We start from the raw sequence: 23,788 nt of genomic DNA, 5'->3' as shown, positions 1-23,788 counted from the left end.
TCCCTTTGCAGAGAAACAGCCTTAAAGCATGATGTTGCCACCCCCATGCTTCACAGTAGGTATAATGTTGTTTGGATGCAACTCAGCATTATGTCGCCTCAAAAAATGACAAGTTTTGTTTCTACCAAACAGTTCTACTTTGGTTTCATCAGACCATATGACATTCTCCCAATACTCTTCTGGATAATCCAAATTCTCGCTAACAAACTTCAGATGGACCCGGACATGTACTGCCTTAAGCAGGGGGACTCGTCTGGCACTGCAGGATCTGAGTCCCTGGCGGCATAGTGTGTTACTGATGGTAGCCTTTGTTACGGTGATCCCAGCTCTATGCAGGTCATTCACTAGGTCCCCCATGTGATTCTTGGATTTTTCCTAACCGTTCTTGTGGTCATTTTGACCCCACATGGTGAGATCTTGTGTGGAGCCCCAGATCAAGGGAGATTATCAGTAGACTTGTATGTTTTCCATTTTCTTATTATTGCTCCCACAGTTGATTTCATTACACCAAGCTGCTTGCCTATTGCAGATTCAGTCTTCCCAGCCTGGTGCAGGGCTACAATTTTGTTTCTAGTGTCCTTCGACAGCTCTTTGGTCTTCACCATAGTGGAGTTTGGAGTGTATGGTTGTGGACAGGTATATTTTATACTGATAACAAGTTCAAACAGGTGCCATTACTACAGGTAATGAGTGGAGGACAGAGGAGCCTCTTAAAGAAGAAAATACAGGTCTGTGCGAGACAGAAATCTTTCATTTTTTTAGGTGACCAAATACTTATTTTCCACCATAATTTGCAAGATAAATCTTGCCAAATCAGATAAAGTGATTTTCAGGATTTGTTTTCTCATTTTGTATTATTACACAGGATTTTTACGATATTACATAGGCTTATCTTCTTTTCATTCAGATCTCTACAATATCAGATCGTCTCATTGAAGATCGTCTACATAAGAGAATTTTCCTTATTTACAAATCAAAGATGGATATGGACAGAGACAAGATGGTGGAGATGATATTACACCTCACCCTAGAGATCCTCTTCTGGCTTACTGGAAAGGTGAGAGATTCTGATGATGTCACATTACATCAGGGGTGGGCAATTAATTTTCCCGAGGGGCCACTGAGAGACCATGACTGTTGTGAAGGGCCGAACCAATAGCTTGAAATTAATTCTACTCAATATTAATTTATTAATATTAATTGTATCACTTAATATTGAGCAGAATTGAGTATTCTGACACTCCCCCTTATATATCTTTGAACCCAAGTACAGCCCCTTCTGTATATTGTATGAACCCCTCACAGCCTCATACAGCCTCCCCATAAACAGCATGAGCCTTGCACAGCCTCCCTATATACAGCATGAGCCCCACACAGCCTTCCCATATACAGCATGAACCCAACACAGCCTCCCTATATATACTGCGTGAGCCCCACACAGCCTACCTATATATACTGCATGAGCCCCACAGTCTCCCCATATACTGCATGAGCCCCACACAGCCTCCCTATATTTTGCGTGAACCCCACACAGCCTCCCTATATACAATACAGCCTTCCCATATACAGCATGAGCCTCACACAGCCTTCCTCATATACAGCATGAGCCCAACAGTCTCTCCACATACTGAATGAGGCCCCACACAGTCTCCCCATATACTGCATGAGCCCACACACAGCCTCCCTATATATTGAATGAGTCCCACACAGCCTTCCCATATATTGCGTGAGGCCCCCATAGCCTCCCCATGTGCTACATGTCACCCCCATAGCCTCCCCATGTTCTGCATGTCCCCCCCCATAGAATCCAAATGTGCTGTCTGTCATCCCCATAGGATCTCCATGTGCAGCATGTCATCCCCATAGAATCCCCAAGTGCTGCATGTCACCCCCATAGAATCCCCATGTACTCTCTGTCATCCCCTTAGAATCCCCCTGTACTGCCTGTCACCCCCATAGAATCCCCATGTGCTGCCTGTCACCCCAATAGAATCCCAATGTACTGTATGTCATCCCCATAGAATCCCCATGTGCTGCACGTCACCCCCATAGAATCCTCATGTGTTGTATGTTGCCCCATAGCCTCCCCATGTGCTGTCTGTCACCCCCATAGAATCCCCATGTTCATACACATGAAAAAAAAGACCACCACATACTCACCTCGGTCCCATTCCCTGGCGCTCTGGTCTTCTCTCTGCCTCCGGTGTGCTGACTCTCCAGCGGTACACAGCTGATGCGATGAGATGACGTCATTGTGTCAGCTGTTTCACACGCTGATTGGTGGAGGAAGTGGCCAGAGGCCCCTCCACCACCAATGCTGACTGCGCCAAGGGAGACAATGTAAAGAGACAGCGGACGCACACGGTGCGGCCCGCGGACTTCAGGTTTCCAGCCCCACGGCTGTCTCGGCCGCACTTTGCCCAGGTCTGCATTACATCATTCTTATCTATGGGAATAAAAGATGGACAGAACTGGAGAGGTGAGGACTCTGGAAATGTCTGTAGTGAGATTTATTAATGTGTCTCTCCATAACCAGGATTACACAGTAGTGAAGAAGACCTCTAGTGAGCGCTGTCAGGACCCTGTGTCTGAGGGATGGGGAAGACCCCTGAGCCCAATCACAGGGCCTCCACCTCACCCCCTGATACATGAGGACATCAATGACCAGAAGATCCTAGAACTCACCTACAAGATGATTGAGCTGCTGACTGGAGAGGTGACACTGCTGGGAATGCTGGGACATTATACAGTAACGCTATGAAGGGATCTGGGGATGACGGTATCATTGTATGTGTCAGGTTCCTATAAGGTGTCAGGATGTCGCCGTCTATTTCTCCACGGAGGAGTGGGAGTATTTAGAAGGACACAAAGATCTGTACAAGGATGTCATGATGGCGGTTCCCCAGCCCCTCATATCATCAGGTAATAGACAAAGTAAAATTACAGCGTACTTAGAATGTTCTGATAAGTTAGAAAATCACTTGGAATAAAATTGTGATGGTCCTGTAAGAGAAAGCGGAGAGTAATGATGCTGATGGCTTCCTAGAGCCCTGATATATTATGGGTGAATCTTTCTTCTCTCCCTTCATGCATTGGCATGGCTGGAGCCCTGGTTTCATGGATTCACTCCACATCATAAATTCCATTATCTTTTCAATCCTAAGGAATTCAGATTACTGCACAATCTCTCAAATGGGGGGCGCTAATACTTTCTCTGCTCTTACATAGTTAAATAGTTACATAGTCAAATAGGTTGAAAAAAGACCTAGGTCCATCAAGTTCAACTTTTCTCCACCAAATAATGTGTTAAATAATAGTGACATTTCGGCACTAACTTAACTATAACCCACAATGTCCATCCAGAACTTTTTAAAAAGTGTTATAGTGTCGGTCATTACTGCCTCTTTTGGTCGGCATTCCACAGTCTGACTGCTCTTACTGTAAAGAACCCTTTCCTGTTTAGCTGCCGGAATCGCCTTTCTTCCACCCATAATGAGTGCCCCCTAATCCTCAGTGTGGTGTTTGGAAGGAATAAGTCATGTGCCATCCTTTGTTCTGACCACATTTATATTTATAAATTTATGTAAATGAGATCTCTGAGGCATCTTTTTTCAAAGCTCAACAAGCTCAACTTTTCCAACCTCTCCTCAGATGAGAGGCCTTCCATCCCTTGTAATTCTCTAGTTGCCATCTTTGAAGTGATTCTAACTTCTGAATATCCTTTTTAAAATGTGGAGCCCAAAACTGGATCCTTATTCTAGATGTGGCCTCATCAGTGATTTATAAAGGGGTAACAATACGTTCGGATCGCCGGGTTTTATCTATTTATACATTCTAAAATCTTGTTTGCCTTTACGGCTACTGCTTGACATTGAGTGCTGCTGCTCAGTTTACTTGTAACCAGAATACCCCATCCTTCTCCTGTTCTGTAGTACTGAGTATGGTCCCATTTAATGCATATGCAGCAATAGGATTACTCTGTCCTGGGTACATTAATCTACATATATCTACATTAAATCTCATTTGCCAAGTGTTTGCCCATTCAAACATTTCATCCAAATCGTTTTGCAATATTGTACTGTCAAGGTCAGATTTTAATATCCTGCGTAGTTTGGTGTCGTCCGCAAAGACTGACACTTTTTGTTATTATTATTTATTTAGCACCATTGATTCCATGGTGTTGCACATGAAAAGAGGTTACATACAAATTACAGATATCGCTTACAGTAAAGAAACTAACAATAACAGACTGATACAGAGGTGAGGGGACCCTGCCCTTTCGGGCTTACATTCTACAGGATTGTGGGGAAGGAGACAGTAGGTTGGGGGTTGCAGCAGCTCCGGTGTTGATGAGGCGGTAGCGCCAGTAGTGGTGAGGAGGTAGTGGGGTCATTGCAGGCTGCAAGCTTTCTTGAAGTGGTGGGTTTTCAGGGTCCATCTGAAGGATCTGAATTTGGTTGATAGTTGGATGTGTTGGCGCACAGAATTCCAGAAGATGGGGGATATTCGGGAGAAGTCTTGGAGTTGATTAGGTGAAGAGCGAATAAGTGTGGAGGAGAGAAGGAGGTCTTGGAGGACAGGAGATTACGTGAGGGAAGATATCGGGAGATTAGTTCAGAGATATATAGAGGAGACAGGTTGTGAATGGCTTTGTAGGTTAAGGCCCTTTTACATTTAGCGATGCACCAGCGATCCGACCAGCGATCCGACCCTGGTGCAGCGACGCAGCGCACGATACTCACCTTTCACACACAGCGATGAAGACGTCCTCCCGCCCGCCTCCACGCGTCGCTCGTCGCCCCAGCAGGAAGCTGACGACGAGAAATGGAGCCGGACATTCTCGCGCGAGCAGCGATGGACAGCGGGGAGCCGATCGTAGGTAAGTATCACACATAGCGATATCGCTAGCGATATCGCTATAACGTCACAAAATCGGTGACGTTATAGCGTTATCGCTAGCGATATCGCTATGTGTAAAACCCCCTTTAGTATTAGTAATTTGAACTGGATACGCTGAGGGAATGGGAGCCAGTGAAGAGATTTGCAGAGGGGAGAAGCAGAGGAGTGGCGAGGAGAGAGATGAATTAGTCAGGCAGCAGAGTTAAGGATGGACGAAGAGGTGCGAGAGAGTGTTAGCAGGGAGGTCACAGAAAAAGATGTTGCAGTAGTCGAGGAGGGAGATAATGAGGGCATGCATAAGCATTTTAGTATATTGAGGGTTGAGGAAAGGACGGATTCTGGAAATATTATTGAGCTGGAGGTGATAGGAGGTGGAAAGAGCATGGATGTGCAGTTTGAAAGACAGGGCAGAGTCAAGGGTTACTGCGAGGCAGCAGACTTCCGGTATGAGGGACAGCATGATGTCATTAAGACTAATTTCACAATAGCATTTTTTTGCACAGCGCATCGTGCGCAATAGAAACGCATGCAAAAACGCATCATGCGTTTTTGCATGCGTTTGCGTTTTTTATGCGCATGCGTTTTAACCAGTTTCTAGCCATGTTTACTCTAAAAACGCTTGCGTACGTATGTCCATGCGCACGCCTGCATTCCCATAGACTGTAATGCGTTTTGTGATGCATTCCGTACGCAAGCGAACGCATGCGTTTTTTTAACGCCGTTGGACAGACCCAAAAATACAACAGGTTGCGACTGGCGCATCTAGACGCACACCTGAAAAAAACGCATGCGCATGATAACGCAGCCGAACGCATGCAAACGCAAGACCATGCGCACGCCATGTTAAACCTAGGTGCGCATCGTGCGCAACCGTGCCCAAAAAAAAACACTAATGTGAAACCAGCCTAATTGTGATAGATAAATCAGGTAAGAAAGATCTGTGAGAAGGAGGAAAGATAATGAGTTCAGATTTGTCCACATTGACTTTGAGGAAGCGAAAGGAGAAGTAGGATATGGCTGATAGACACTCTGGGATTCTGGAGAGCAGAGAGGTGACGTCTGGGCCAGAGAGGTAGTTCTCAGTGTCATCTGCATAAAGGCGGTACTGGAATCCATGGGACTTTGAGTTGTCCCAGGCCAAGTGTATAGATAGAGAAGAGTAGGGGGGAAGGATGAGGAGGTAGTATAGGAGTAGGAGACGCTGAATATGCGGTTGGAAAGGTATGAGGAGATCCAGGATAGGGCGAGGTCTTTCATGCCAAAGGAGGAGAGGATCTGCAGTAGGAGGCAGTGGTTAACTGTGTCGAAATCAGAGGATAGGTCTAGAAGCTGGAGTATAGAGTATTGACTGTTAGCTTTGGCTGTGAGTAGGTCGTTAGTAAGTTTGGTCAGGACAGTCTCAGTGGAATGATGAGGCCGGAAACCAAATTGTAGGTTGTCAAAGGGCAAGTTAGATGAGAGGTGGGAGGAAAGTTCAGCATGGACGTGCTGCTCCAGGAGTTTCAAAGGGAATGGGAGCAGCGATAGTGGGTGATAGCTGGGCATAGCGGCTTGGTCGAGGGTTGGCTTTTTAAGGGTAGGAGTGATTGTGGCATTTTTAAAAGCAGAAGGGAAGGAACCAGAAGTTAGTGATAGATTGAAGAGGTGAGTTCGAGATGGGATAAGTGTGGAGGTGAGGTTGGGGAGGAGGTGGGATGAGATGAGGTCGAGTGCACAAGTGGGGAGGTGTGATTTGGAGAGGAGACAATTAAGCTCCCCTTCAGTGATGTTGGAGAGGAAGGTTATGGGAGAACGGCATTGGTCTGGCATACAAAGGGGTTGTGGTGGTTGAATAATAAAGACTTGCCTTGTTTGGTCGATCTTATTTTTCAAGTATGTGGCAAAGTCGTCAGCAGAGTTGAGGGAGGTTAGAGGGGGCAGTGATGGGCGGAGGAGGGAGTTAAAAGTTTGGAATAACTGGGGTTGTAGGATATGGAAGATACGAGGGTTGTGAAGTAGGCCTGTTTAGCAGAGGTGAGGGCAGATTTGAAAGCGAGTGTTGCCTGTTTCAATGCAGTGAAATCATCTTGCAAATTTGTTTTCTTCCAACGTAGCTCTGCAACCCTGGACACTTGCCGGAGCTTTTTAATGATATTGTGCCAGGGTTGTCTATTGAGACGTCGCACTCTGCCATGAACGAGAGGGGAAACCATGTCAATAGCTGATGCAAGAGTGGCATTGTAGAAAGCAGTGGCACTGTCTGTGTCGTGGAGTGAGGATAAGGATGCCAGTGGTAGAATAATGTCAGAGAGCATGTGCGCATGGTGCTGGACATGGGTGACAGGTGAGGATGACAGGGATGAGAAAGTAAGTAGATGGTGGTCAGATAGAGGGAGAGGGGAGGTTGTGAAGTTAGAGAGCAGAGACAGGTGAAGATCAGGGCTAGCGTATGTCCATCTGTGTGGGTGGCTGAGGAGGACCACTGAGTAAGTCCAAAAGATGAGGTAAGAGACAGAATTTTGGAGGCTATTGACGTAAGGGTATCAGTAGGGATGTTGAAGTCACTCATGATGATAGTGGGAATGTCAGTGGAAAGAAAGTGAAGAAGCCAGGTAGAGAATTGGCCAATAAAGGCAGTGGTTGGGCCCTGGAGGTCGGTACATGACGGCCACTTGGAGGTTGGAGGAAGAGTAGATGCGGACAGAGTGGACTTCAAAAGAGGGGAGGATAAGGGAAGGTAGAGGGGGTATTGGGTTAAAGGTTCAGTTAGTAGAATGGAGAAGACCAACTCCTCCACCATGTCTGTTGCCAGGGCGAGTATTGTGGGTGAAGTTGAGGCCGCGCGTAACACAACGCAGCAGGGAAGGTGGTGTCAGAGGGTGTTAGCCATGTTTCTGTGAGGCTGAGGAAGGCAAGATTGCGAGAGAGAAAGATGTCATGAATCACATGAAGCTTATTGCAGATGGAGCGGGCATTCCAGAGTGCTCCAGATAAGAAGGAGCAGGGGGGTGGGCGTCAAGGGCATGGGTTTTACATTGGAGAGATTGCAGTAGTTCATATTAGATAGGGAGCGGTAGGAGGGGGAATTAATGGGAGGTATTAGCTGTGGGGTCCAGGATTGGGAGATATGTCACCAGCAGTGAGGAGAAGCAGAGAGAGGGAGAGCAGGTAGAAGAATGAGAATGGCTCACTTGTTTTATTAGGACATATCTAAGGTTGAGGAGTAGGTCAGTAGAGGAGGTCAGGTGGGGAGGTAAGAGGGAAGGGGAGATGAATATTTGGTTAGAGGGTGTTGGAATTTGGGGATAGCGAAGGAGAGTGAGGAATAGTGGAGCAAACACTGTAAGGGCATATGTAAACATGGTGAAGGAGTACGATGGGTTAGTAGAAAAGCTAGGTCCAAATAATAAGAAGTGCTTACTCGGCAGACATACCCAAAAGAGACAGATACGTAGTGTGGGGTCCTGACTCCTGCCATGACTAACTGCCATTGAATTAACTGCAGCTTCTGTATACTTAGCTTCAGGTGTATTTTGCTGCAGGGGAACGCGTGCCAGACCCCACATGCGTGCACCCCTTAGAATGCTACTAATTTTAAAGGACTGAGTAGAGGATTAGGTGAGAGGGATTGTTTGAACTGGTTTGGGATAATTTAGCAGCTGGCCAGCACACCAGGGGTGGATAGATGATCGAAGACACTAGGCCTGGCTACATTTCTATGCTATAACACCTTTCACCAGATATCTATAGTGACCCCAACCATGGATGTGCAGCAGTGAGTATTGAGTGTAATGCAACAAGTGAGTGAGGGTATGTTTTCATGTTCCGAATTGTCAGCGCTTTGAACCTAGCGGATACCAGCTCTGCCCAAAGCGCTGCCCCCTTGTGTACGCGAGGTGATTTTGCATGTGTTCATTGAACACATGCAGAAACACCACATCCTATGCATATATTTATCTTGCGGAGACTTAGCGAGGTCCTCTTTGCTGTAAGCCTGAAATGTTGTTGCTCTGGGACTTGTAGTTCCACAAGTGTTTGTTTACTTATAAGGGAGGCTTACAAGGTTAGTCGGAGAGCTGGGCAGGACTGGCTAACCACACATACGCCGCCCACCTATTGGGGTGGTTACAGCTACATAATGTGACCAGGGTTTTGGTCACATGGGTTGTTGTTCTAAGGTCCTGAGTGGTCTATGTGTTGGAAGGTCTCAGGAGAGGACGGACATCCTGAAAAGTACAGGGTGAGACCATGGACTGGCAGAGTCTGTGACGGCACTGTGTTGAGGAAGCTACCGTCCGTCTGAGGGTCTGGAACTGTCAAGTGGCCTGGTGAGTAAGGCATTGTCCAGGACGGTGATCCCAGTTAGGCAGCTTCCCTGAGAACCAGGACTGACAAGGAGTCAGTGTGTGGAGCAGGAGCTCCTGTAAGGTAACTCAAGACAAGGGAGTTAAGGAACGGCAGACAAGTATCTGCTATTGGAACAAACTGTTGGTGCTTGTTGTGTTCTGTGGACATTGAACTGTTCGGCGTACGGTCACCCACGGGAACTGGACAAAGAGGTCCGGTGTGTTTAGTGACTGCGAGTTAAGCTGTATACTAGGAAGTAATGGACTATGCGTGGTGCAGTTTATGATGGTTAAATAAACCGAAATAAGACTGTTTATGTGAGAAACCGTCCTTGTGTGTTTTAATGCTGTTACCAAACGAACGTCTCCCAACACATACAGTAAGTGCTGTCTTACAACGATTAATAACAGCGATCGCAACACAGAAATCATGTTCCCGGCAGCCGAGACCCCGGAAAAATCCCGAGTCTGTGGGTGGTATACACTTTTTCCACAGCTCCGTGAATTTACAGCACTGTGGTTTAAGTACCCTTAACTGCCGCCATTAAAAGGTGTATCGGCGGTCGTTAAGGTGTTAATGTCGTTGGCAATTTGTTTCTCCGTAGATACAGTAACTTTGCTCTCTTGATTTTCTTTTTTATATTTCGTGACATGCACCGTAAATGTACTGCTCTGTGGGAGCTGCGTTCCCGCAAACAGCAGTGCAGGTATATCGCACCAATCGTGTGGCCTCACGCTTAGTTCCGTGGCGATTGGGTGCTGGTATCAGCTTTGTGTTAGAGCTGACACTCCGATTGCGGGCATTTAACCCATCTGATGCCGCTATCATTGGTGACAGGGGCATAGATGAGCACTGAGTAAGGGGCTCCCTGCGTGCTTCCATCAGGATAATGCTATGCGATCGCGCTGTCCTGATTGTCTCCATGGAGACCCCCGGCCACTAGATGGCTTCGGGGTCCTGCAGGGAAAGTGACTTGTGAGCGCCTGCTGAGAGCAGGTTCTGACATGCCTCCTTCCCTGCCTTTCAGATGCTGATGTGATACTCTGCAGTGCAGAGTATCAGATCAGCGATCTGATACCATACAGTGATTTCCCAGGATGGGACAAGTTAAAAAAGAAAAGAAAAAAATATTAAAAATGGTAAAAATATTTTTGGCAAAATTCCCAAATAAAGAAAGGCAAAAAGAAACAAAATTTTTTTCCAATTAATACATTTATGTTAATAAAAAAGTGCACATATTTGGTATCACCGCATCCGTAACGACCCGCTCTATAAAACTGTCCCACTAGTTAACCCCTTCCGTGAACATAGTAAAAAAACAATAAACAAGGCAAAAAAACAATGCTTTATCATACTGTTGAACAAAAAGTGCAATAAAACGCAATCAAAAAGACTAATGGAAATAGAAATGGTACCGCTGAAAATGTCATCTTGTCCCACAAAAAAAATGCTATCATACAGTTCCTTCAGCAGAAAAATAAAAAAGTTACAGCTCTCAGAATAAAGCGATGCAAAAATAATTATTTTTTCTATAAAATAGCTTTTATTGTGTAAAAGCACCAAAGCATAAAAAAAATATAAATTGGGTATTGCTGTAATCAAACAGACCCAAAGAATAAAACTGCCCTATCAATTTTACCACACGCGGAACAATATTAAAAAAAAGTAATTCTTGTGTCGCTGGTTTTTGTTCTTTCTGCATCCCAAAAATCGGAATAGAAAGCGATCAAAAAACGTCATGTGCCCAAAATGGTACCAATAAAAACGTCAGCTCATCCCGCAAAAAAACAAGCCATAATATGACTCTGTCAGCCGAAATGTGGAAAAATTATAGCTCTCAAAATACGGTGATGCATAAACTAGTTTTCACAATAAAAAGCGTATTTTAGTGTGTGACAGCTGCCAAACATAAAAACCCGATATGAATCTGGTATCTATGTACTCGTACCGACCTGAAGAATAAAATCGCCTAATCATTTATGTCGCACGAGGAACAGTATAAAAAATAAATAAAACCAATTCTTCACCTGCTGTTGAATTTTTCATTCTGCCTTTTAAAGATCGTAGTAAGGCTCGGTGCACATTTATCCTGTGCGCTGCACTGAGCGCTTACACCAGGGTTTCTGTGTTAATCTCTGAAATACGTGATTCAGACAGAACCTATGGCAGAAGATTCCCTATAATTAGGCAGATGGACTGTGGACGCTGTCTGACCTGTGATCCGGTGGTGTCTGTCTTATTAGGCTTGCGTAAAAGTGCCATCAGCCACAGTTTTGTGCACTTCTGAAAAAAGGACACCGCTGAACAGAGGTAGGACGGAGTCCAATTAACTGTGATCATAACTGTTATGTAAAATGTGCCCAATAAAAGCTTCAATTAAATCCACAAAAAGCAAGTCCCCACTCAGGTCCATCATCTGTTAACGAATATATAAGGGGCGTCTACGTTACTGGTAGAATAAAGGCACTGGAAATGCAAAATGGCTCCTCTACCCCCAAAAGAAATTCAGCAAATTCTATGCTCCCAAATAAAATTTCCCTCCCTTCTGAGCCCCAGTGTGCTTAAACCCCATTTAGCGCCCACATGTTTTGCATTTCTTTAGTGATGAGAGAGCCCGCCTAATTTACAGATGCGTGTTTCCAGAGCATGAGTTGGGCATAATGTACTGGTTACTACAACAGCAGTTTACAATTTTCACTCAGCAACATCCACTGCTGCTTGTTTCTGGAAAACACCCACGGAGTCAAAATCGTCACTACACCAGTAGATAAATTCCCGAAGGGGTATAATTTCCAAAATGGCGTCTCTTGATGGGGGATTCTGTTTTTTTAGCACTTAGGGGCCCTGTACAGTGGGTTCAAAAAATATTCAGACCCCTTTAATTTTTTCACTTTGGTTCATTGCAGCCATTTGGTAAATTCAAAATAGTTCATTTTTTCTCATTAATGTACACTCTGCACCCCATCTTGTCTGAAAAAAACAGAAATGTAGAAATTTTTCCAAATTTATTAAAAAAGAAAACTGAAATATCACATGGTCATAAGTATTCTGACCCTTTTCTCAGTATTGAGTAGAAGCACCCTTTTGAGCTAGTAAAGTCATGAGTCGTCTTGGGAATGATGCGACAAGTTTTTCGCACCTGGATTTGGGGATCCACAGCCATTCTTCCTTGCAGATCCTCTCCAGTTCCATCAGGTTGGATGATGAATGTTGGTAGACAGCCATTTTCAGGTCTCTTCAGAGATGCTCAATTGGGTTTAGGTTAGGGCTCTGGCTGGACCAGTCAAGAATGGTCACAGAGTTGTTCTGAAGCCAGTCCTTTTGTTATTTTAGCTGTGTGCTTAGGGTCATTGTCTTGTTGGAAGGGGAACCTTTGGCCAAGTCTGAGCTCCAGAGCACTCTGGAAGAGGTTTTCATCCAGGATATCTCTGTGCTTGGCTGCATTCATTTTTCCTTCAATAGCAATCAGTCTTCCTGTCCCTGCAGCTGAACAACACCCCCATAGCATGATGCTGCCACCACCATGTTTCACTCTTTGGATTGTATTGGGCAGGTGATGAGCAGTGCCTGATTTTCTCCACACATACCGCTTAGAATTATCACCAAAAAGTTCTATCTTTGTCTCCTCAGACCAAAGAATCTTATTTCTCATAGTCTGGGAGTCCATGTGTTTTTTAGTAAACTCTATGCGGGCTTTCATATGTCTTGCACTGAGGAGAGGCTTCCGTTGGGTCAATCTGCCATAAAGGCCTGACTGGTTGAGGACTGCAGTGATAGTTGACTTTATGGAACTTTCTCCCATCTTCCTACTGCATCTGTGGAGCTCAGCCACAGTGATCTTGGGGTTCTTCTTTACCTCTCTCACCAAGGCTCTTCTCCCATGATTGCTCAGTTTGGCTGGATGGCCAGGTCTAGGAAGACTTCTGGTGGTCCCAAACTTCTTCCATTTAAGGATTATGGAGGCCACTGTGCTCTTGGGAACCTTGAGTACTACAGAAATTCTTTTGTAACCTTGGCCAGATCTGCGATTTTCCACAATTCTGTCTCTGAGCTCCTTGGCCATTTCCTTTGACCTCATGATTCTCATTTGGTCTGACATGCACTGTGAGCTGTAAGGTCTTATATAGACAGGAGTGTGCCTTTAGAAATGAAGTCCTAAGTTTAATTAAATACAGCTGGACTCTAATGAAGGAGTGGAACCATCTGAAGGAGGATCACAAGGAAATGGACAGCATATGATTTAAATATAAGTGTCTGAGCAAAGGGTCTGATAACTTATGACCATGTGATATTTCAGTTTTTCTTTTTTTAACAAATTTGCAAAAATTTCTTCATTACTGTTTCTTTTAGTCAAGATGGGGTGCAGAGTATACATTATTGAGAAAAAAATTAACCTTTTTGAAATTACCAAATGGCTGCAATGAAACAAAGAGTGAAAAATTTAAAGGGGTCTGAATACTTTCTGAACCTTCTGTGAAGCACCTGGGAATTCATGGTGTTCAATGCAGATCTAAATAAGTTCCCAAAAGGGTCTAGTTTCCAAAAAGGTGTCACTTGTGGGGGATTTCCACTGTTTAGGCACATCAGGGCCTCTCCAAATGCGACATGACATCTGCTAATTATTCCAGTAAATTTTATATTCAAAAAGTCAAATGGCACTACTTCCCTTCCAAGCCATACTGTGCACCCAAACAGTTGTTTTCCTCCACATATTGGGTATCTGCGCACTCAGGAGAAATTTCTCCTTTTACCCTTATGAAAATGCAAAATTTGGAGCTAAAAAAAGATTTATCTGGGAAAAATGTGATTTTTTTTTTATATTTTCACTGCTGTACGTTATAAACTTCTGTGAAGCACCTGTGGGTTCAAGGGGAGAAGTCACCAAAAAGTTCTATCTTTGTCTCCTCAGACCAAAGAATCTTGTTTCTCATAGTCTGGGAGTCCATGTTTTTTAGCAAACTCTATGCGGGCTTTCAAATGTCTTGCACTGAGGAGAGGCTTCCGTTGGTCAATCTGCCATAAAGGCCTGACTGGTTGAGGACTGCAGTGATAGTTGACTTTATGGAACTTTCTCCCATCTTCCTACTGCATCTGTGGAGCTCAGCCACAGTGATCTTGGGGTTCTTCTTTACCTCTCTCACCAAGGCTCTTCTCCCATGATTGCTCAGTTTGGCTGGATGGCCAGGTCTAGGAAGACTTCTGGTGGTCCCAAACTTCTTCCATTTAAGGATTATGGAGGCCATTGTGCTCTTGGGAACCTTGAGTACTACAGAAATTCTTTTGTAACCTTGGCCAGATCTGCGATTTTCCACAATTCTGTCTCTGAGCTCCTTGGCCATTTCCTTTGACCTCATGATTCTCATTTGGTCTGACATGCACTGTGAGCTGTAAGGTCTTATATAGACAGGAGTGTGCCTTTAGAAATGAAGTCCTAAGTTTAATTAAATACAGCTGGACTCTAATGAAGGAGTAGAACCATCTGAAGGAGGATCACAAGGAAATGGACAGCATATGATTTAAATATAAGTGTCTGAGCAAAGGGTCTGATAACTTATGACCATGTGATATTTCAGTTTTTCTTTTATTAACAAATTTGCAAAAATTTCTTCATTACTGTTTCTTTTAGTCAAGATGGGGTGCAGAGTATACATTATTGAGAAAAAAATTAACCTTTTTGAATTTACCAAATGGCTGCAATGAAACAAAGAGTGAAAAATTTAAAGGGGTCTGAATACTTTCTGAACCTTCTGTGAAGCACCTGGGAATTCATGGTGTTCAATGCAGATCTAAATAAGTTCCCAAAAGGGTCTAGTTTCCAAAAAGGTGTCACTTGTGGGGGATTTCCACTGTTTAGGCACATCAGGGCCTCTCCAAATGCGACATGACATCTGCTAATTATTCCAGTAAATTTTATATTCAAAAAGTCAAATGGCACTACTTCCCTTCCAAGCCATACTGTGCACCCAAACAGTTGTTTTCCTCCACATATTGGGTATCTGCGCACTCAGGAGAAATTTCTCCTTTTACCCTTATGAAAATGCAAAATTTGGAGCTGGGAAAAATGTGATTTTTTTTTTATATTTTCACTGCTGTACGTTATAAACTTTTGTGAAGCACCTGTGGGTTCAAGGGGCTCAGTACACATCTAGATAAGTTCCCAAAATGGTGCCACTTGTTGGGGGTTTCCATTGTTTAGGCGCATCAGTGGCTATTCAAATATGTAATGGAGTCGGCTAATTATGCCAGCAAATTTTACTTTCAAAAAGTGAAATGGCGCGCCTTCCCTTCCAAGACCTGCCATGTGCCCAAACAGTAGACTTCCCCCACATATGGGGTATCGGCATACTCAGGATAAATTGCACAACAAATTTTATTGTCCATTTTCTCTTGTTACCCTTGCAAAAGTAAAAAAAAATTAGGTCTAAAGGAAAATTTTTGTGAACGAAAAGTAAATGTTATTTTTTCCTTCCACATTCCAAAAATTCCTGTGAAGCACCTGAAGGGTTAATAAACTTCTTGAATGAGGTTTTGAGCACCTTGAGGGGTGTAGTTTTTAAAATAGTGTCACATTTGGGTATTTTCTGTCATATAGACCCCCCAAAGTTACGTCAAATATGAGGTGGTCCCTAAGAAAAATGGTTTTGCAAATTTTGTTGTAAAAATGAGAATTCGCTGATCAACTTTTAACCCTTTTAACTTCCTAACAAAATAAAATTAAGTTTCAAATATTGTGCTGATGTAAATTGGACATGTGGGAAATGTTATTTATTAACTATTTTGTGCGATATGACTGTCCTCTTTGATTTAAGGGCATAAAAATGAAAAGTTGGAAAATTGCAAAATTTTCAAAATTTTTGCCAAATTTCTGATTTTTCTCAAATAAATGCAAGTCATATTAAAGAAATGTTACCACTATCGTGAAGTACAATATGTCATGAGAAAACAGTTTCAGAATCACAGGGATCCATTGAAGCATTCTAGAGTTATGACCTCATAAAGTGACAGTGGTCAGAATTGTAAAATTTGGCCTGGTCAGGAAGGTGAAAACAGGCTTTGGGGTGAAGGGGTTAATCTATAGGAGTAGTGACTGTTTTTGATTCCACAGTCACTTTCCAGATATTTGCAAGCAGTGGATGATTGAGAGTGAAAATTGCAAATATTCCATTTTATTACCCAACACATAGTGCCCAGATTGTGCTCCAGGAGACACAGAAACACATCATAAATTACTTGGTTCTTCTCACTATAGTAATGACAAATACATGGGTGCTAAATGTTGTTTGGGCACACTGTGAAAGGCTCAGAATCGAGGGGGAGATTTGATTTTGAGAGAGCAGTTATTCCTGGATTGGTTTGTGGAATCCATGTTGTTTTTCAAGAGCCTTTGAGCCACTAATGATGTGGAAGCCTCTGTTTTTCCCCTGACAGATGATGGACCTGAGTGGGGACTTGTTTTTTTGCTGGATGAGTAGAAGGTTTTATTGGTATTTTTTTCAAATACATAACATTGTTTGATGTCTTTTTACTCCATATTTGGGTTTCAGAATGAACAATCATAGGTGTGAATGGCTAGCAGCAAATAAAGCAGATCCACTTTATTATTCAAGCCTTTTGGTTTTAAGATAATAATCCTTTTAATCGTCCCACCATGGGGAAATTCAGAGCATTACAGCAGCAAGGCAGGAACAAGTACAGATACAGATGCATAAAGGCATTACATTGACAGTAGGTAGGTACATATACGAAAAAAAAAATGTAACCGGACTGTCACAACTTTGGATCTATCAGTTCTCTGTTTGGGTCGTTCTCCGTTTTGGACAGTGCTGGTTATACAGCCTAACTGCAGCAGGAAGGAAGGACTTTCGATAGCGCTCCCTCTCACATTTAGGATGAAGTAGCCGGTCACTGACAGAACTGCACATCTTTGTGTATCTTTAATGTATCCAGTTCAAATTTCCACTGACTTTCTGCGAGAGACATTTGCTTAAAGGGAACCTGTCATCTGTTTTGGCCGTTATAAGATGCGGCCGCTGCCTTTCAGGGCTTATCTCCAGCATTCTATAATGCTGTAGATAAGCTCCTGATCCGACCTGAAAGATAAGAAAAATAAGTTTTATTATACTCACCCGGGAGGGGGGGGGTCCGATGTGGTCCAGTCCGATGGGTGTCGCAGGTCCGTGTCCGGCGCCTCCCATCTTCTTGTAACACTGCCCTCCTGCTTGCTTCCTCTTCCCAGCATCGCACTTCTGCGCAGACGTACTTATCTGACCTGTTGAGGGAAGAGCAAAGTACTGCAGTGCCCAGGCACTGGGAAAAGTCAGAGAGGCCCAGCGCCTGCGCACTACAGGAATTTGCTCTGCCCTCACCAGGTCAGATAAGTACGACTGAGCAGGAGCGCGATACTGGTGAGCGATGATTAGATTGGTTTGATAGGCAAGATTATTATTATTATTTATTTATATAGCACCATTGATTCCATGGTGCTGTACATAAGAAGGGGTTACATACAAATTACAGATATCGCTTACAGTAAACAAACTAACAATGACAGACTGATACAGAGGGGAGAGAGGACCCTGCCCTTTCGGGCTTACATGCTACAGGTGGGTGGGTGGTTTATGAGATTCCTCATAAACCCATGCTGATATGGAGTTAAACAGTTATTCTCATTGAGATAATCCGGAATAACATCCCTCAGAAACCCTTCAAATATTTGGCCAACAATAGAGGTTAAACTTACTTGCCTATAATTTCCAGGTTCACTTTTAGAGCCCTTTTTTTTACTTTTTATTAGACTGTGAACTGTCATTGTCCTGGTGAATAATTAAATATTTTTACATAGCTTGCCATTTGTACAGACATTTTAAGAAGAAACATATTAAATTCAAGGATATTTTATTAAAAAATAATAATTGGTTTTATTCTTGGCAGATGACTGTACCAGGAGATCAGAGGGACAGCTGACATCTTCAGTTTTTAAATCAGATGATCTTAATATCCCACGGGATACAATTGAAGTGATTGCCATTACTCCAGATATATCATCATCCCTTCACAGCAAAGATCAATCATCTGATCTTATGAAACGGGTCCTATCTTCTGATTCTTTACCGACTACTCAGGAAAATCAAAGTCACAAAATAAGCATTAAAAAACAAACTCCTCCTAAAGCAAAAAAGCCATTTTCGAGTTCAGAATATGGAAACAGTTTTCCCTTTGAAAAGTCTTTTCTTAAACATAAAAAAATTCACATGGCAGAGAAAAGATTTTCTTGTTCCAAGTGTGGGAAATGTTTTAAAAAGAAATCATATCTTGTTAGTCACCAAAGAAGTCACACAGGGGAGAAGCCCTTTTCATGTTCAAAATGTGGGAAATGTTTTGCAGATAAATCAGTCCTTGTTAAACATCAGAGAACTCACACAGGGGAGAAGCCATTTTCATGTTCAGAATGTGGTAAATGTGTTACAGATAAATCAACTCTTCTTAGACATCAGAGAACTCACACAGGGGAGAAGCCATTTTCATGTTCAGAATGTGGGAAATGTTTTACATTGAAATCAGCTCTTCTTAGACATCAGAGAACTCACACAGGGGAAAAGCCATTTTCATGTTCAGAATGTGGGACATGTTTTGCAGATAAAACGGGTCTTGGCAAACATCAGAGAACTCACACAGGGGAGAAGCCATTTTCATGTTCAGAATGTGGGACATGTTATACAAATAAAAGGGGTCTTATCAAACATCAGAGAACTCACACAGGGGAGAAGCCATTTTCATGTTCAGAATGTTGGAAATGTTTTATAGAGAAATCAAATCTTGTTAGACATCAGAGAACTCACACAGGGGAAAAGCCATTTTCTTGTTCAGAATGTGGGAAATGTTTTACAAAGAAATCAAATCTTGTTAGACATCAGAGAACGCACACAGGGGAGAAGCCGTTTTCATGTCCAGAATGTGGGACATGTTTTACAATTAAATCAACTCTTGTTAATCATGTGAGAACTCACACAGGGGAGAAGCCGTTTTCATGTTCAGAATGTGGGACATGTTTTACAAATAAATCAACTCTTGTTAAACATGAGAGAACTCACACAGGGGAAAATAGTAACATAGTATTTAAGGTGGAAGGAAGACTTTAACTCCATCTAGTTCAACCCATAGCCTAACATGTTGATAAAGAGGAAGGCAAAAATAGCTCCACATTGGGGAAAAAAATTCCTTCCTTACTCTACATACGGCAATCAGACTAGTTCCCTAAATCAACGCCCTATCAACGAATGTAGTATATATACACCCAATAACATTATACTTTTCAAGAAAAGCATCCAGGCCCTTCTTAAATTTTAGTATTGGATCACTCATTACAACATCATGGAGTAAAGTGTTCCATAGTCTCACTGCTCTTTCAGTGAAGAATCCCTGTCTGTGACAGATTAAACCTTCTTTCCTCCAGACGTAGAGGATTCCCCCCTGTTCCTGTCTCAGGTCTAAGAGTTAAAAGATCATTAGAAAGGTCTTTGTACTGTCCCCTCATATATTTATACATTGTAAGAAGATCACCCCTAAGCCTTCATTTTTCCAAACTAAATAAGCCCAAGTATAATAACCTGTCTTGGTATTGCAGACCCCCCAGTTCTCTAATAACCTTGGTCGCTCTTCTCTGTACCCACTCCAGTTCAGCTATGTCTTTCTTATACACCAGAGACCAGAACTGTACACAGTATTCTAAGTGTGGTCGCACTAGTGACTTGTATAGGGTTAAAATTATGTGCTCGTCTCCTCTTTTAATGCATCACATTATTTTATTTGCCTTTGCAGCAGCTACCTGACATTGGCCACTAAATGTGAGTTTGTCGTCCACCCATACACCCAGGTCTTTTTCAGCGACAGCTTTGCCCAGTGTTTTACAATTAAGCACATAATTATACATCTTGTTTCCTCTACCCAAGTGCATGACCTTACATTTATCCCCATTTAAGTTCATTTGCCATTTATCAGCCCAAGCTTCTAGTTTACATAAATCTTCCTGTAATAGTAAATTGCCCTCCTCTGTATTGATTACCCTGCAGAGTTTAGTGTCATCTGGAAATATTGAAATTCTACTCTCTATGCCCCCTACAAGGTCATTAATAAATATGTTAAAAAGAAGTGGGCCCAATACTGACCCCTGCGGCACCCCACTGCTAGCCGCCACACAGTCCGAGTGTGCTACATTAATAACCACCCTTTGTTTCCTATCCCTTAGCCAGCTCTTAACCCCTTACACATATTTTCCCCTATCTCCATTGTTCTCATTTTATGTATCAATCTTTTGTGTGGCACTGTATCAAAAGCTTTTGAAAAATCCATATACACCATGTCCACTTCGTTCCTTTGGTCCAGTCCGGAACTTACCTCTTCATGGAAGCAATACACTTTCATGTTCAGAATGTGGGAACTGTTTTACAGAGAAATCAACTCTTGTTAGACATCAGAGAACTCACACAGGGGAGAAGCCTTTTTCATGTTCAGAATGTGGGAAATATTTTACAAATAAAGGGGTCTTATCAAACATCAGAGATCACACATAGCAGAAGCCATTTTCATGTTCAGAATGTGGGCAATACCCTCTGATGAAGGAGACAGCAGTATTTCAGTAACGCATAAGGGAAAGTAGGACCCTTTGGGACTCTGTACATGAGCAACGCGTGATGCCGACAACTCCTACACATGGCACAAACCACATCTGGTGAGTCACTGGCTGGGACTACCTGTGTTGAGGTGTACTGCAGCTAACTTTTGAGACTTATTTCCACCAACTTGTGCGAGATCTTCCCTATACCAGTGGAAATGTTGATGTAAGGTATTTACCATAAGGCCGGGATCACACATGCAAGAAATACGGCCAAGTCTCGCATCTTAATACCCGGCACTGCCGCCGGCATTCGGGTTGGAGCGTGCGGCCACATAGCAATACATGGAGCCGCACGCTCCGCTCCCAAGTGCCGACGGCAGTGCCGGGTATTAACATGTGAGACTCGCTCATGTTTCTTGCATGTGTGATCCCGGCCTAAGGGTATCTATTTGTGTTACAAGTTTAATACCGTGCTTCATTATTTGCAAGCAACAATGTAAAGGCACTGAACCATGACTTTATAGTCCATGCTGCATAGAGCTAACACAAGATTAAAATACTACTTTATTTTGTTGTCCTGTGGCTAAGGTAACCGAAGATCAAAACTGTGCACGACTATTGAACTGTGTCTGCCAGCTGTGGCTAATAACTATTAAAGAAATGTCCTACAAAGGGTTTAACTAAAATCATCGAAAATATTATATGGAAAACCCCATTAACAATTGGTCTTAGTAAATAACGAACTGTGCCTGCCAACCATGGTATTAACTTTATCAACTACGGCTATTGGATAATGAATTTTATTGCATGGTGTATGATGTTTAACTAAGTGTGTTTGTTGTTTTGAATATATCCTTTTTTATTGCAATTTGCTATGCGTGACTAACCATTCAATTTATCAAGCAGGCATTTGCCCAATTGATGGGGATTAGTGTGGATGGCATCTTATAGGGCTAAATACCGCACATGTTCACACTATACAGTGCAGAGACGTTTTTTCATTTTAATCTCATTAGTAATGCACCACCAGGGGTGTTTTTTCATCTTGTGCAGCTTTTTTATATATCTGTCTTTGCACATGTATCCCTTTCTCTATATGTCCTATAGGTGTGAATAGCGCCGGTAACAATATCTAAATTCTTGTTTCTAATGAAAATTTTTCGTTGTCTCTTGTTTCTGTGACATCAAAGAGTTTTCCTTTTACTGCTACATGTAATAAATGCATAAAAGTTTCAGTACTTGGAAACATTATTATTGTTGCAAATATAAAGATGCAGAATATTTTGTCATGTAAATTTCCTGATATTTATGTAGAGGAAGCTTAGCAACAATTCAAATACCTAAAACATGTCTAAACACTATAGCGAATTGTAGACAGAAACTGAAGCAAAGCCACAAAAGAGGACTAAAAATCCAAAAATACAGCAGAAAAAAGGGCAGCACCGCTTACCTTCCCAGGTCTTTGAACAAATGCTCTATAGGATGCAGCCAGCCCATATAGCAAAGATGTTGCAAAACACAGGTGCAAATTACTAAATAAACAGCCACTCACCACCTACCCAATCATGGAGGGGGTGACTGCTTAGTATACATTTGCACAATAAAGGCCTGTATAGGGCACTGTTCACATGCAGGTAATGCATAGTGTCTGGTTCTCAGCCTATACAGACAGCAGAAACTGCACTGCAAATTTTGATTTTTATTCAGTGACAACTCTTTTTTTTTGCTTGTCTCTTGTACTCCTGCATCGGATCATCTCTTAGAATTGTCCAACAGTAGTCTGCAAGCAGTAATGGATTCCATTTTCCTTGATATCTTTTCTCCACAGCCGCAATATCTTGGTGAAATCTCTCACCGTGCTCGTTGCTCACTGCTCCACAGTTTGGTGGAAAAATGTCTGGATGGGAATCTAAAAAATGAATCTTGAAGGACATGTTACAGCCAGGATCCTTATATGTTTTGAGATTTTCCACCAACTCTTTATAGTTAACTTCTCTTGAGTTCCCCCCAAAATTTAGTTACAGTTAATGTGTATGCTATTCATGCAGCTTTTTCCTTGCCCTGCAACAGATGGAGAAACTCCTGAATCTGTAGTCCAATAAATACTCCTTCCTTTATCTTTGCTTTAAATACTCCTTCCTTTATCTTTGCTTCACTTAATCTTGAAAATGTGTCGATGAGATACTTGAATGCTTTTACATTTTTATCCATCGCCTTTACAAAGTTATTCATTAGACTGGTTTCACATTAGCGTTCTTTAGCGCAGCGCATCGTGCGCGTCCATGCGCATGCGCCATGTGCTCCTATGTTTAACATGGCGGGCGCATGGTCTAGCGTTTGCACGCGTTCGTATGAGTTTTCATGTGCATGCGTTTTTTTGTAGTGTGCGCCTTGGCGCGCCAGACGCAGCCTGTTGCATTTTTTGGTCTGTCCATCGGCGTAAAAAAATCGCATGCGCACGCTTGCGCACGGAATGAGCAAAAATAACACATTACAGTCTATTGGAATGCAGGCATGCGCATGAACATACACACGCCTGTGTTTCAAATCGCATCCGTTTTAAGAGCTAACATGACTAGAAACTGGTTAAAACGCATGCGCCTAAAAAACGCAAATGCATGCAAAACGTATGATGTGTTTTTTTGCATGCGTTTATATTGCGCACAAAGCACTAAAAAACGCTATTGTGAAAGTAGCCTTAGGCCCAACTTGATATGCATTGGTGGTACCAAATCTTATGCGTGTCAACAAGTGCTGGTTGCAGGACATTTTTACTCCGTGGCTGAAGTAAATAACAGAGAGTCTTTTTTTTGTGATGATATTCTCTTGCACGACTATCCCACTCACAGAGAAAGCAGCTGTGCTTCATGTGTCTGCCCTGGAGATCAAGTAAGAGGTCAACCATCTTGATGGCATGTGAGAGGAAGCAGACGGAGGAGTTCCTGCCAA

At 42.8% G+C, this 23,788-nt stretch overlaps 2 protein-coding genes across 2 annotated transcripts in view; one reads left to right on the top strand and one right to left on the bottom strand.

Annotated features, from left to right (window-relative positions):
* The window catches only part of LOC141072989 (uncharacterized), a 104,063-nt gene extending 81,989 nt beyond the window's left edge, over window positions 1–22,074 (top strand). Inside the window, exons 6-9 of the mRNA XM_073560256.1 lie at window positions 908–1,057; window positions 2,537–2,716; window positions 2,799–2,922; window positions 18,157–22,074. Of these exons, the coding sequence (XP_073416357.1) occupies window positions 908–1,057; window positions 2,537–2,716; window positions 2,799–2,922; window positions 18,157–19,364 (1,662 nt within the window). The 3' untranslated portion in view covers window positions 19,365–22,074. The remainder of the gene's footprint in view (window positions 1–907; window positions 1,058–2,536; window positions 2,717–2,798; window positions 2,923–18,156) is intronic.
* LOC141072991 (uncharacterized) overlaps window positions 1–23,788 on the bottom strand; it is a 481,253-nt gene that overhangs the window by 251,937 nt on the left and 205,528 nt on the right. The window lies entirely within an intron of this gene.

This window comes from Dendrobates tinctorius, unplaced genomic scaffold (assembly GCF_039654945.1).
Source record: "Dendrobates tinctorius isolate UK_male_01 unplaced genomic scaffold, ASM3965494v1 ptg000294l, whole genome shotgun sequence".
Lineage (NCBI taxonomy): Eukaryota > Metazoa > Chordata > Amphibia > Anura > Dendrobatidae > Dendrobates > Dendrobates tinctorius.
Note: the sequence above shows the minus strand (reverse complement) of the source record. Positions and strands in the feature narration are given on the sequence as shown.